Genomic DNA, 15,125 nt, shown 5'->3' with positions numbered 1-15,125 from the left:
TATACATGATGTATTACAAGTGCACAGCAACTGAAGCAGGTGAAATTCCTTATCAGTACTCACGCACCAAGTGCTCAGATCCTACTCTAAGTAGACAGAAACTAAAATGTCTTTCTGTGAGCAAGACAGAGGGGAAGCCACATTACTGCCTTGCACTCCCCAAGTCAAGCTAATCAATACTGTTTTCAGAACAGAAATTAATTGGAGTAGAATACTTCAAAGGGCTGGTTCTAACAACCGGATGAATCCCAAAGTTCTTAAAGGATGAAAGTACAGTCTGCAATTTTAATTTAAGTCATGAACACTGAATGTCCTAGAATTCACTTTTTCCAATGTCTTCAAATAATCAGCGTAAGCCCTCTTGTATTTCTCATAAGCCCACTTGTATTTCTAGTCTAATAAAAGAATTTTTCAGAGTTCTTGAGCTGTTTTGAGCACAACATAATAAAGCCAGCTGTAACACCACTATGCACCTTCTGTTCTATACATGCAAGCTCTGCACATCATATCAAAACCTTCATTTTTGCTTACCCTAGGGTTGCCATGTATCTCAGGCAGAGAAAATACAGTCCTCAAAGAGGAAGAATGAATCTCTCAAATAAACCCACACAAACCAGAAGAGCTGTTCAAGGAAATTTCTTCCCTTCTCCTCCCAGTAAGGAGGGAGTCTTCAGCACTTTTATAACCTGACACAAGCCAGAATGAAATCCAGCACTGGTTACTACCTTTCCAGGGTATCGATGAAGTTTGAGATAAAAGGTCTTACTAAAGATGGCACAAAAACTACCAAGGATTATACATGCAGAAAGTCACACAAATGCAGCCAATATGGAACTGAATCACTTCATTTTCAACAAATGGGAGAGGAAAGGGAAGTGCCTTTAAAACTCCCCTATCTAGGTAGAGCTTAATAATGAAGCCAAATTAGCTTAAGTATCTTCCTTACAAAGACAGGAACGTTTCATCTTCCCTGCACCTTCCTGTGAAACCATCTGCAGTCCCTTAGCAAGGATCTCTGGGAAACCTCATAATAAAGCATCTCAGGCAGTTCCAATGTATCCCACTCACATGGCTGCAATCAAAAACGCAGTGCTGGTCAGAACCCAGATCAGTACTGGAAAGGAGTTCTGTACCTCCTGTGGTCAACGTAAGAGTTGACTCCTCAATTAATGAGATCTAAGTTCAGCATCCACACAACAGGAAACAAACCAAGTTTATCTTACAGAAGAGATGCCTGGCTTCAAGAGAAAATTACATTCTCTACTCTACTGACAGAGTAACACAATTGTCTTTGCTTTTCCCTTCCCTTTGTGCACCACTCAGGCTCACCGTAATCGACATTTGTGACTGGATGTGCGGCTGATGCAGTATCTGTTCACAGTGTAGAAATAATCATGGTAGGGGACATCATGGGTCAGTACCTCAGCATCCACTTGGTATGACTGACCTTTCTGGCTTTGCTTATGCAGGATCTACAACAAAAGAAAAAAATAAGAAGGAATATTCATAGCACCCAATTACTACTTTTTATTTGGGATCTGAATTCCTTAGGCTAGACCAACCAACTCCAAGTGAGTTGGAGCAGGGAGAAAGCTTGAACAACCACAATAAAACTCAGTTAGTAATAGCAAGCATGGAAGGGGTGGGGAAAGAGAAGATGCCTCCTGCTAGTGACAAGAGAAGCAGTAGCAGTACTTTCCCACTGCCATTTCGAGTAGCAGATGCAGGACTGGCCACTGACTCATGACCACAGCTTTTCTTTGAGACTGACCTACAACAACTATCCCAAAGCAGAATTACAGAATGGCTGAGATTAGAAGCCACCTCTGGTGATCATCTTGCCTAAGAACCCTACTCAAGCAGGGCCATCTACCCATGTCCATGTCCAGATAGCTTTCCAGTATCTGCATGGAAGAAAATCCCACAACCTCTATGGACAACTTGTTCCAGAGCTCTGCCACCCCCACAGGAAAAGTGTGTTTCCTGACCCGTCTGAGTTTTAGTTCATGCTCACCACTTCTGGTGCTGTCGCTGGGAAACAGTGAAAGACGTGGCCTCCAGTGAAGGCCTGGCTCAGTTTTCTTTGCACCCTCCCTTCAGATACTTATATACATTGTAATATTCCCCCAGAGCCTTCTCTGTGGAACAGTCCCAGCTCTCCACTATTTCTCATATTGGAGAAGCATAGGAATGATTTAGATTGGGAGAGACCTTTCAGATCATTGAGTCCAACTGTACAGATGCTCTGGTCCCTTAACCATCTTTGCAGCCCTTCACTGGATTCTCTCCATCTCTCCATGTAAGCATTTAATTGCATCTTTTCACCTCCTCAATTCTTAAGAGATATTAATACTTTTCAGACAGACAGACTGTGGGAGAAGTTTACTGCCATCTGTAAAGGCAGAAAGCCTCTCTGATTTCATCAGCATTTGCTCACTGATGGCAACACAGAGGCAGCAAAATACCCCTTACAGACACTACACTTAAACTGTAGATCCACATTCAGCTTAGTGAACTCTAATCCAATCTCTGACCTCTGACAGACTGTAGAGCTGACCTTGCCCTTGCTTTAAAGGGCACCAAACAGACACACACATGCACAGAGTACCTGCTTTTCAGTTGCAGTTGTGAACTTCCCACACAGTGGATTGTTAATTGTTACAGTGTACGTCAAAGTCCTCAACTGATTGCCACTGGAATCTCTATTCCAAGGGGTTGATACAGCATCTAGATGAGAAATCATGCAAAATCTCACATGCAGATTACCTAAAAGGCATTATCTTTGCTTTTGACATCCCAACAGTTTAAAGAGCAGTGGTGGGAAGAGAGAAAACCGATTCCAAATGGCTGCGTTTTTTGCAGCTCACTGATGAACAAAGGTGAGGCACTAAATAGCTGAACCTGAGCCTTCTGAAAGAGACAGGGAGTTTGGCAGAACAGTAAGCAATCAAATGAAAACATGCTGCTTCCCATCTGCTTAAAGTTGAATAGGTTCACTTGGCAAAAGCTTTCGAGAATGTTACTTTGCCTTCCAAGCTGACACTGAATAAATATTATCCTTTTTGACTTAATTTTCTGTTCTTATGATCTCGGTGAATAAAATTCACTCATTCAGAAAATTAAGGCCTGTGAGTGTCATTTAGGAGAATGCAATGATTTTGCCTGTGTGCCAGCTGTACACATCTCCCTATTTCTAGGACACAATGTAATCTGAAACACTCCCCAGAGTGCATCAACTTAATAGCCTACCCAAAATTCAGACATTAAGGTGTAGTTTTATGGTACACTGAAATGAGGTTTTTACTCCAATATGTCTGATCCACAGAAACAACAGGTTAGCTTTAAATATCCTCCCTCGTAGTGGAACTTTAAAGCCACAAAATTCTTTTAAAGCACAGAAAAACTTAAAATTCAACAGCTCTATTAAACATTTCTCAGAGGTTGAAATTTCTAGGATAGTCTGCTACATGAACAAGAAGGGAGAAGAATGTTTTACCTACTATACTCCTGGAATTGAGAAACCTCTGCATGAAGTGAGAATTGGTGAAAAGGATTTCAAACATCTTGTCTGCAGTGATGTGGAAAACTCTGTTTATAAAAAGTCTCCCATAGAGATCATTCTCAGGAACAGTCTCCTTCACTGCTATGGAAAGGCAGAGAGATGAGTTAAGAGCAGTACTGTGAAGAAGCTTTGCAATATTCTAAGCTTCATTAAGGCTCAAACACCCCACCCCACGCACCAGTTTTGCATCAGCATTTTTTTTTCTCTCTCAGAAACCCAGTAATGCTATCTGCACATGATATGGTAGGTAGGTTGTCTTCAGGAGCAAAGTCCAGAGCTGATTTTCTAAGCCCCCCCTCCCCCTTGCCCCAATTTCTCTGTGCAAGCATAAATCAATAACATCACAATGTCCTGCCCCTTTAGTTTTGCCTTCAGTATTCCACTAACCCTACAGGAAAAAGAGACAAACAATACAGGGATAGTAAGCAGGACACTGCAACCATACTTGCTTGCTTCTTACTTGTGGCTGGTTTCAGAAATCTGTTTTTAACACCTGTAATGCCAGTAGTGTCCAGTCTGAGAGGCTTGGTACAGGCTTCCAAACATATCAAACTGTTCCTCCCTCCCTATCTATTTATAAGAGGAATGCAAGACGTACCCTGCTCCATTTTGCAGCCCTGAAAAACAGCACCAAGATGCTTAACTGTTATCCTCTATTTCAAAACTACCACGAAGCACACCAATGGAATTCTGTGGCTGCAGCACTGCTCTTTGCTATTTATGCTTCTTGCTGGTTGCTGACATGACTCAGTTTTGTGGTTGCCTCAGCTACTCTTGCAAGAGATAAGAGAATTACAATCCTGGAGGGCAAGGAGTTTCCCATACCAAACTCAATTCAGTCTGCTTTTGCTTCAGAAACAAGTCCATCCAAAGCTGTAATTCCCAAAAAACAACCAAACAAAAAACCCCACCCCTACACATCAAAATGAAACAAAAAGCCTGAAAGCAAATGGTGCAGAAGCCAGACTGAAGTCAGGATGCCTAACCTTTTCACTTTTTAACTGATGTAAATGAATGCTCAGAGCTAGCTGAGGTCAGAGGCAGCCAGCAATGCAAAGGTAGCTTGAATATCAAGCTTAAGTTCACGTGCTGCCTATAGGCTAAGGTTACAGCACTTCAAATATTGCTGCTTGGTAGGAGTCAGTATTGATAAATGCAAATGCAGCAACTAAACACCACAACAGTTCCCAGTGAAATCCAATTCTGACTCTGAGCAGTCTTCCATTCTAATGCTGCTTCTAGTCTAAAAGTCCCTGCTATACAGTCTCCAAAAGAGCTCTTTTTGGCCTAAGTCAGGCTTCAACATAGGACCCCAAAAGTGAAGCACAAGTGTCTTATTTTTGTGTTTGCACAAGTGATAAACCTCCTTCCCACATTATTCTCTGCTTACGCAATTTGAAGCCTATACAATTTCGAGGTGAGGCAGAAAGCAAGTGCTCATTTTAAGAGGCCTATTTAACCACCCAACATGCAGTGATTACTTGCTAGAATGCAGCTTCTGCTGTGCTGAAACACTCTGTGGGAAGACAGAAACTCAGCCCAGGTTTGCAGCTTACATTCACTGTACTTCCTCCAAGCTGAATCTAATTCCATTAAAATGCACTCTGAGTGAACTAAGTTTCAGCTAAAAAGGCCTCAATGCTACAGACCTCTCCCTTCAGACTGCACTTCCTCACTTCTCTCTTTTGCCATGAGCAAATCATGTCTCTCTTTTGACATGACCAGCTTCAGACAATGATGTTGGCAGCCCCACTGCTACTCTGCATCAGCTAAGACACGGAGTCACACATCAGGTAATACAAACCTAGTTACTATGATTGAGTCTTACTCAGCTGGACCTTGACACGCCCAACTGAAACATGCCTATCACTTAAAAAAAACCCAAAAAACCCAAAATAAACAAAACACAAAGGCCCACACACTTGATCAAGTCACCGTGTGTCAGACAAGCTTTGACAGATATTTGCGTATGTCTTAGCAAATACAAGATAATGCAAGTTAACTTTTCCCCAGGGAAGCTTAATCAGATGATACAACTTTATGTTCACCTGAAATGCCTGGGGACAGCTATTATATTTCTGCTGATGTGAGGTAATTTGGTAAGCCACAGCAATTTAGGATATGCACAAATCCTGTGGACTACCACTTGAAAATAGAGACCCTGCTATTGAGTTATTTTTCTCCTCAAGCATGCCTTGTACCAAGCCTCACGCCAGAGCACCCATGGGTCTATACAAAATTTCCTGTTAGATGACTGGCCTACACTATTTCCATCTAGTCATGTCTCTAACAAGGAATAGCCAGTGAAGTGGCATGTGCATATGAGAGTATCTATTGAGAAATGTTTTCACTTAAAATGCCACTCAGGTCTTGGAACAAACAAGCAAATTAAAATGGTATTACCAGATAAAGTAGTATTTTCAGAAAACCCAATATGAAACTGGGCCCATCAGTCACTTTAGATGCTAGGATTCAAACAGCTGTTTTCCAGAAAGCCTGGAAATCTCTCAGATGATAGATCTGGAATGGGAATGTATGAACGGTGCTGTGAGCTCCACATCTGTGGAAAAGCAAGTCACTGCATATACTGAAAGCTTGACAAGCTTCAAGTCACATCCATCCGGCCTTCTCAGAATTTGTCTGCAGAAATCCTAGATGAAGCAGTGAGCAGAAACAGCAGCATAGCAAAGATTAAGTGTACAGTACACTCACTTGCAATTTGAACAGAATAGAAAGTTTTAACCACTCATCTCTTGCTCCAAATTAACATGCATGTTTGTCTATTGTTTTGGGTTTGGGTTTTTTTATTTTTGTTGGTTGGTTGTTTTTTTTTTTTTCACCTTGCACAGCAAATAACCTTTTATTTATCTCAAATACTAGAGCAACACTAAGCATTTTACCTAGGACTGCCATAGAAATACTGTTCATGAACAAAATGTTCTTTGTGGTTATCTAGATATCAATCTAACTCCTTAACTTTTAATGCTGTTCTAACCCCTGAGCAGTATGCCATTATCAACCACTAGCCTGAATACATTTATAGATGAATTGGAGCTACTGTCTGATAAGAGAGCATGAGATTATGCTGACTTTAGGTTAGGATCCCCAGGGAACCAAAAATCCAGAAGCAAACATATCACCCAGAGTATGCTGGTTTTGTATTAAGTCAGCAAGTCTGTTCCCTCCCCCACTGTTGCCTTGCACTTCATAAGGTCACATTCATCACTGTAAGACAAGCTATGAATTACTGTTTGACTATAATACCCTTATGCACCAGTGACTGCAGATGTTTGAAAACACCTGCAGTGCAAGAAGAGACAAAACTAGAGAGGGTGGGAAGGGAGAAGGGAAAAAATGATTCTTACAATTCCTGTTTAACAACCAACAGCTCAAAGCTAAACCCACACCACAAGCAAATTTAAAAAGCAGAACTGATAAGAGCAGAGGCTATCAAACAAATTAATGAGTCAGCTGTTTTTTTCCACCCCATGGAGCTCAGGAAGGATCAAGAGAAAAAAAATGTATATATGCAATCTTGGCACTGTTGAGGATTTCTGTGCCACTGGGGATGAGGAAAAAAATCGCACACTGCATGAAGAATATGCAGGTAGGAATGTTTAACCTCATACAACTGAAATCAAGTCAATAAAACCAATTCCTAGAGTGAACATGTTCCAGACACCACCTATTCAAAGACTGCGTCAGCTACATTAACCAAAGAGCTCTCCTATGCTTTAAAAAACAAAATTAACTCAAGGAGGTACTGAGTAAGCACTGTGTTAATGATAGATTGGAAAAAGAAAAAACAAATTTATGCTTTTTGCTTTTATAGAACTCAAATGTACATCCTCCAAATTCCATAGCAACAAGTAATTGGTAGTTACGTACTCAAAAAAATACCTGCTTTTGGCATTTTTAAATAAAATGCCAAAAAGATAACAGGGTCGTTCTTCCCTACATAATGGTATATCCAAAATTTCCTATCCTGGGGGGAAAAAATGAAACAACACAGGGCTGAACTAATTTCAACCACCTTGTACTTCAAACATTTCCTGCCCCTTCTATCCCTCTCTACAAGTCAAGTCAATGCTACTCATCTCACAGCACTACAGAGCAAGCAGTTGGGCTCTCTTGCAGACCACACATTTAAGGTGGTTATTAATACACACAGAAACAATACAGTAAGTTTATCAAGTTATGAAATAAGGTCAGGAATTTATCATGTCCCACATAAAGTAAAGCCTTCTAACAGAAAAGACTTATCCAATTTCCTCAAATCCCCTTCTTTGCAGTATTTTATCCTGCTGAACATTGTTGTATATAGAAAACCTACCAACAAGAGTCACTTAAAGAAATTCAGAATGTCCTGCTCTGTTTTGGAACTATATACTCTATGCTTGAACTAAAATTTGTTTTCTGAAATTAAAATCAAGCATGTATATACCAATTTTTTTGCTCAGCCAAAATTTTATTGTGGGTCAAGGTTTACACTCCAGTTTATGAAACTGAATAAAGGAAGCAAGCTGCAGGTTAATAGGAACAGGCCAGTAGTTCACAGGGAGACACGTAACCCCATTCCCCAATAAGCTATCTGAGAATTGCTTAGGGAAAGGGAGCTGGTTGCTAAGGCTCTGGCATTCCAGCTTTGGGTGTCAGGTGGACCAGGAGACCAACAATCTTGAGCTTGCTCCTCACCTTATTTGTCAGGACACCTCCATAGGCAGACTCAGTATAAACCAGAGGACACAAGAGAGATTAATCGCATGGGTAAACATTGCCATGTGGGAAAGCTAGATTCTTTTGCATGAAGGAATTCACCTTATAAGAGTTTGGGTCAATAGCAATAGAAAACAGACAAAGAAACAAGACAAAACTATTCTAAGCATGAAAAAGGGAAGCTGAGAGAAGAGATTAGTGTTTTGGGACTAGAAAATCCTGCTCTGAATAAAAAAAGAGTACTTCGGGGGGAAGTGAAGAAAAATAAGAAAAGCAAAGCAGCATGAAGTCAGTTGTATTTTAAAGACATCTCCAGTTTAATGTGCTCTATTTACTCAACATTACCACTCGAGGGATGACAGGGAGTGTGTACTGCTTTCACTTAGGCAAACAGCAGTATGAAAGACAACATCAGTTTCACTGGTGACCTTTGCCATAAAAAATTAAATCCGGAGGCAGAGGAGAGATGTGGTACTAAAAAGACAGGAAATCAGCAAGATACCTTGGTATCCCAAGGTCAAAACTTTCCTGCTGTTTTAAAAGACACACCTGTGATAGAATAAAGAATTTCTGAAGCTTAAGTGTGTAGACAGAGTATGGCATAAACTGCAGTCTGTTCAGGTATTCACAGAAATTATCCAACTTGACATTCACTGAGTTGAATTTGAATTCAAGCAATCACAAAAGCAGTGTCAGTGAGCAAAAGGAAAGTCAGCTGAATATAAAGTTTATCCTCAGGCAACAATCATAACTTGCAGGCATCCAATTCAATCCATGACGCTGAAAGCTTTCTTGGACACCTCAGTAATTCAAACAATGACACCTGCAAGTAACTTCAGTTGCCAACCATGTTTGAAAGGATGAGATGCAACTTCTCTCAGCCAGATTAAGAACTGAATTAACTCAATTAACTGAACAGCCAACTGGTGTTCAAAGTAAGTTCTCTCTTTGCATATGAAAAAAATATTGGGCTGCTGCTGAGCACACTGCTCCTGTTGCACTAGCCTGTGCTTCATTTGCACACCACCATACAACTCTGTAAAAAAATCTAGGATGTGCACACCTCGCTTTAAAGGCATTTAGAGAGCCCAGAACTGAGATCTTTAACAGAACATCCACCACAACTTCGCTGAGCTGCTCGGCACAGAAAAGTTCCACATGGTAAACAAAAAGCTCACCTTGGAGAGCAAGAACTCATAAGGGGATACTGTGAGAGCACAGAACAAGCAAAAATTCCCATACCAAGCCCCTGATATATGCAGCTACACTTTTCTCTCCTGCAGTGAGAAGAGGAAAGAAAGCACATAACTGCCAAGTTACAGCCTCTGCATTACTGTGGTATTTGAGTTTTTTTCTCATCTTGTACTGGGTAATGAAGTACAAACGATGAGGATTGGTATATTAGGATCCATTCAGATACTCACTCTGATGGCACACAAAGTATAAATTGCCTTGGAGCTTAAGGTTTTTTCATCTTCAGATCAGATTCAGAACATACAGAACACACTCCTGTAAACTAGGAAGTTGTCTTGCCTGGACTTCTAGTGAGTTCCTCAGTTTATCAGTAACATTGAAACTCATGCTTTGAGAAAGTGTAAGTTTCAAGAGGTGGGGTTGGGTGGGTAGGGGAATCTTTCAGATACTGTTAACAGTCTTTCCCCAGAGTTCCCAAGAAATTAAAGCAAAGAAAAGAAAAATATTTTAAATACCTGTGAGATCATGGGAAGTGAAGAACCGCCACCACATTGTCAAGAAATTTTTTACAGTTTAGGCTGTTGGCAAGTCACTACCCACCGAAGAGGAAAAAGCAAAAACCACCAATTTGTTTTTGTTCTAAACATCACTAACAACATTTTTTTCTTCTCCCCAGAAACTAATTAAGATACAAAGATGTTTTTGCTGCAGTGCTATGAAACAAATGAGCAAATAATTTTTCCAAGATCAGAAAGTTCTCTACCTTGCTCCAGAAGTGAGATGGAATACCAGAGTCAGGTTGTCTTACAGATTCCAGTTGTTAAGATATTTACCTTCTTCACTATCTGAGGCACTGCTCTTCTCTGGAAGATTTTCATTCTCATTCAGGTCCAAGGACTTTTCTAAAGACCTGCTCCTGACTAGCTTAACAGGTTTTCTTTCTGAAGATGGAAGAGGGCTCTTCTTTATTTGTTTCTCAGTTGGAGACTCCTCCACCTAAAAATAATGAAGAGGAAAAAACAAAACAAAACAAAAACCAAAAAAAACCCAACCCCCCCAAACCATCAGTTTGAAGTTACCTTCAAAGAAGAAAGCCATATAAAGGAAGACATAAGTTATATCTGCTCAGTTATCACACAGTCAAGCACCAAGTTCTCCCTTGTTCTCCTACCACAGCCAACCTTCCTCCTCCACTTTTAACTTTCACTTTATCCTGGTAAGAAAAAGGGCAGACTTAACTCATTTGTACTGCCATACCCAGAGTTGCCTTAAAAGGGACAGTTTATTCCCCCATGCAGGTCCCCTTGCACCCACCTGCACAGTTTGGTCCCCTTCCCTACATGAACATTAGTATTTACATGCATTAACCTAACACAGATTATTTACTTTTTATTCATCAGGTTTTGGGGTTTTTCTGCCAGTCTAATAAGGTAAATCCTCACCAATCCTGAGGGGAAGCAAAATAAAATAGACAGGATCTCCCTTTTTCAGCAAGATTAGATCATCCCAATTGAATATTAGACAGATATATTCTTGTTTTGTAGGGCTCCACTATCCTTTGGCCAAAAAAAAAAAAGTTTTAAAGCACTGTCTAGAGCCTTACTACCTATAAAATACTATTTCTCAGAGCAAAGCAATGGAGCATCATTTGTCATCTCCAATATATAAACAGGACGTCCTCCAAAACATCAAGCATTGAATCAATGGTGCAGCTCTTAGGCCTAAACTATAATAACTGGTAGCTAAGCTTACATGCCACTACACACTCAAAGCAGCAATTTCTAGTGAAACTGTATGACCAAGGTTTGTACATCTCAAAATGCCATCCAAAAAGTTTGGCTACTGGCTATGAATTACAGTCTTCATTCTAAAATCTTCTCAAACCTTTCACTGCTTCAAGTAGAACAGCTGCCATCAATAGCAGAACAGCCTCCCCATACGCAATAGTACATGGAACATAAAAAAAAAAGATCAGGCCTCCTCAACTGATTAGTTCTGATTCATCTGCAATACCATCTTCCCTAAAGATTATTCAGCATTGACTCAAAAAAACAAGAGCATCAGCTATTTGAATAGTCATGATGTATCTCCTGTACCTCTTGACATTTAAAAAAAAAAAAAAACAAACAAAAAAAAAAGAGACCATCTACTTCTTTTCTGCAACTGAGAGCCATTAGTAGAAGGTGGGTTGCTGGAAAACAAGAGACAGGCATAAATTTGACTGCATTATAAGCAGGAAAAAATAATCACTCAGGGTCAAAAGGAAGACTGCATTAGAAAAGCAGATCAATTAACAAATACTCCTATTGGAAAGGGCTACCATGCCTAGAGTTACTCATCACAAAGAAAGAACTAGGACACCACCAACGTTTCCATGTCAAAAATATTCTACCAATACAGATGGAAGACTAAAAGGGGATAGTTGTGGTTAAACAGTCTAAGAATTGACACAGATTCAGCTCAAATCCTAGGAACTCGCAGCATTTTGCTGAACATTAGTGATGCAGTAAACAGAGGTTCCACTAGCAGCATAAAAGCAGCTCCACTTTGCCATGCACAGAGCAGGGAAGTCAAGTTCCTGTCAGAAGAACAACAGCAACAGCTCCTACAAAAAAGTCTGTCATGTCTGGGAAGAGGACTTTGGAATAATTGATCAGCTCAAAGACTATTTTCTTCTCTATTTTTTTAAAGTTTTTCCTAAAGAGTAATGACTAAGATCTGTCAGCTGGAACTGAAGATGTAGATTTTTTTTTCATATGTACATTTCTCTCCTGAGATACTCCAGTAGTACTAAGCTCTTCAAAGCTTTTCAGTTTCAGCCTCTGAATATGTGGCTCCAGGAGCAGAAAAAAACCTCCCTATAAAGAATGAAGTAGTTGGTTGTTTCACACTGGCAATAAGGTGATTCCCACATCATGAACACATATCATGACTGCTGTTACATGCAGACTTTCTTTAATCAACTACAGACAGCTATACTTCTTCCAAGATAGGGCAAGTACTATAGTTAACACTTCCATCATTTCAGATCTCCCTCTGAAGAGAGCTTTGGGACTTAATTTGCTCACCAGCGCAGAAAAGAAGTGGTTAAGTCTGTTTCTCTCCAGTCTTTGGAAGGTGATTAAATGTGTTTGTGTCATCAGTGCTAATGTTTTTTTGACAAATGCATCCTAAGCCTTACTGCCTCCTCCTCCTATTGCCCCTGTGCTTCTATAACGTATGCTGTAATCCTGGGGGTCTGGAGACTGTGGCAATGCTCTTGGGAAATGCCACCTGACACCTACAGCTGAACACAATCATGAAGTGTTTTAGTTACACTGAAACAATAAAGCTAAACTATTTAGTTACATGTTTATCGAGACTGCACTTTTATGCTATAATTAAAGGACTTTAAAGAGAAGATTGTTCAAGGGAGAATCCTAGCATTTTTCCTTCTGTACAATCCAAATCCCTAGGCGTTTCTGCTTACCAACATGCCCAATTAGCTTTAGCACCTGCAAGAGACATCTCTGGTTCTGGCACCCAACAGGTAAATAAAACACTTCTTTTCCAGGCAGAGCAATTATTTTTAAATGGCTTGTTCTTGTGCAAATAAGACTTACATGTCCAAACCTGAGTATATTTTTTAGTTGTTATCCCGAGGAGCCCAGATTGCAGCAGCATCCACAGGCCTCCTTTACAGCTCTCCAAAAATCAACAAATACTGGTAAAATTTCTATGAGGGATACACAGCACCCTTAACTAAGCTTTTAACGTGTGACAAACAAATACCAGTATTGTCTGGATATGCATCACTAGCCACTAACTTGGATTTTGCTGAAACAATTTAAAGCCTGCTTAACCTCCAGATTAGTTTTAGCAAGTGACAAAAGCCAGAAGATTTATATGGTAGTAAAAACTATTACAAGCACCTCCTGTCTTGCCTTCTCAAATTTTCCAGAGCAGAAACAGCAATTGGGTACCCATCCCTAAGTGAAGTTTATAAGAAATGCTTTAGTGCTTTATTTGCTTTTCCAAGATATTTCCCTTGGGCTATCTATCAACCAAGAGAAAATGTCTATAACATTTTTGGACTACAACTACACAGGACTACATCAATTTTGTGAGCTACTCTGCACACCTCAGATACCACTGCTAATGCATTTGCCCTCCCAACCAGCCAAATACATTCACAAATTCACACAACACCATAAGTGAAGCACCTATTCTTATTCAGTTGTATTAACGAGAGGCGTTTTGGAAAAACTCATCTTCAGTATCTCAGCATTGTTTTCTCTCTCCCTTTACATCTGCAACATTTCCACTAACTTAAAAAAAACAAACAAACAAAAAAGGGGGCTTCTAATATTCACAACAGCAAACTGGCTTTGAAGGCACGAATAACACAGATTAACTACCATCTAATAAACCACATGTATTGAAGAGACGGAACTATAGGAGGTATTTTTTAAACAACATATAGTTCAAGCAAGAAAGTATTGGAAATGAACAAAAGCATTACTTTCATAAAGCACTGACATAAAAATGCCCATTGAGCCTACAAAGGCGAATAAAACACAGCTGATTTCATTTAATTAAAAAAAAACAAAACAAAAAAACCCAAAAGCAGACCAGGGCATAAGACTCAGTGTTCTAGCCAGGCTATGCAGTTCAATTAGTGTGACTGCTGTAAATCACACTAACAATATTCTCTTATGCATATGTTTGTTCCAAATTTAAATTTAATTCCAAATTTCCAAATTTAAAAAAAAATCTTGGAACCTGAAGATATGTTTCTGATGTGAAAAAGCCCTAGACTATTATGTATTCTCATAGGCTTCTCTAGAAGTTACAGTCCTCATGCATTCTATGCTTACACAAATTAAGCCCATGTGCTTATCCAGTTACAAAGAGCAAAAAAAGACTGTGTTAGCACTTACTCCTGGCAACATGTGTCTATTGAGTAACTCTCCTTCTGTCTGAAGCGTGGGTTCCCGAACTAAACCAATCATCTTAGGTAGTTTTTCATCTCTTTCTCCAGAATCATCATAAATGCTGGATCTGTCCAAACAAAAAAGGAAGAGATCTTTGGAGATATGAGCTGAAAAATCTGAGAGAGCTTCTCATGTGTGATTTTTGCATACAAACCATAGGTGTCCAGCAAATATTAAAAGCATCACTGGCCAGTCAGAGAGAGAGAGTGAGTGGTGTAGGTGAAGAGGAAATGGAGGCAGAACAAATTTGGAAAGAAAATGCTTTAAGAAAGCTCGAGACAACAAAATTTTCCTGCATCTCTTATTCCAGAATTGCAAATATGCACTTGTTAGAGGGCAGGGGGGTGGTGAAACCAAACCAAACAAATATTTAAGGGAACATCTTTTGTCAAAGCAAATTTAAAATATTTTTTTTCTAACAGACTACTCAGATAACACAGGATTGAAAAGAGACATACAATGCATTGTTCAATTTTGTGAAGCCATACTTATTTACACACAAGTACAAAAACTAAAGTTCATCATATTGACAGTGGTGGCTTATAAGTTAGCTCCTATTTTTTCCAGGAAATCAAGACAACCATTAAAAAAAATTAAAATACAATCCACATACAGTTAAGGTTACTCCAGCTTCCTAATCCAAGATGAACACAGTAAGTTAATATCTCAGACAGGAGAAC

The 15,125-nt window shown here is 39.7% G+C and overlaps 1 protein-coding gene across 9 annotated transcripts in view; it reads right to left on the bottom strand.

Annotated features, from left to right (window-relative positions):
• Positions 1-15,125, bottom strand: part of GRAMD1C (GRAM domain containing 1C) — a 55,994-nt gene that overhangs the window by 6,134 nt on the left and 34,735 nt on the right. For 7 of the 9 annotated variants that reach the window (XR_011729001.1, XM_071759501.1, XM_071759480.1 and 4 more), the window contains 5 exons: positions 14,392-14,512; positions 10,306-10,468; positions 3,497-3,643; positions 2,609-2,727; positions 1,330-1,472 (listed from right to left, as the gene is read on the bottom strand). Coding sequence is in view for 8 of the 9 variants with exons in the window: in XM_071759501.1 (XP_071615602.1) it covers positions 1,330-1,472; positions 2,609-2,727; positions 3,497-3,643; positions 10,306-10,468; positions 14,392-14,512 (693 nt within the window). In the remaining variant the exon portion in view is untranslated. The remainder of the gene's footprint in view (positions 1-1,329; positions 1,473-2,608; positions 2,728-3,496; positions 3,644-10,305; positions 10,469-14,391; positions 14,513-15,125) is intronic. The other 2 variants (XM_071759510.1, XM_071759490.1) reach the window with 1 other exon arrangement.

The sequence above is a fragment of the Heliangelus exortis genome, chromosome 1, assembly GCF_036169615.1.
Source record: "Heliangelus exortis chromosome 1, bHelExo1.hap1, whole genome shotgun sequence".
In the NCBI taxonomy this organism is placed as follows: domain Eukaryota; kingdom Metazoa; phylum Chordata; class Aves; order Apodiformes; family Trochilidae; genus Heliangelus; species Heliangelus exortis.
Note: the sequence above shows the minus strand (reverse complement) of the source record. Positions and strands in the feature narration are given on the sequence as shown.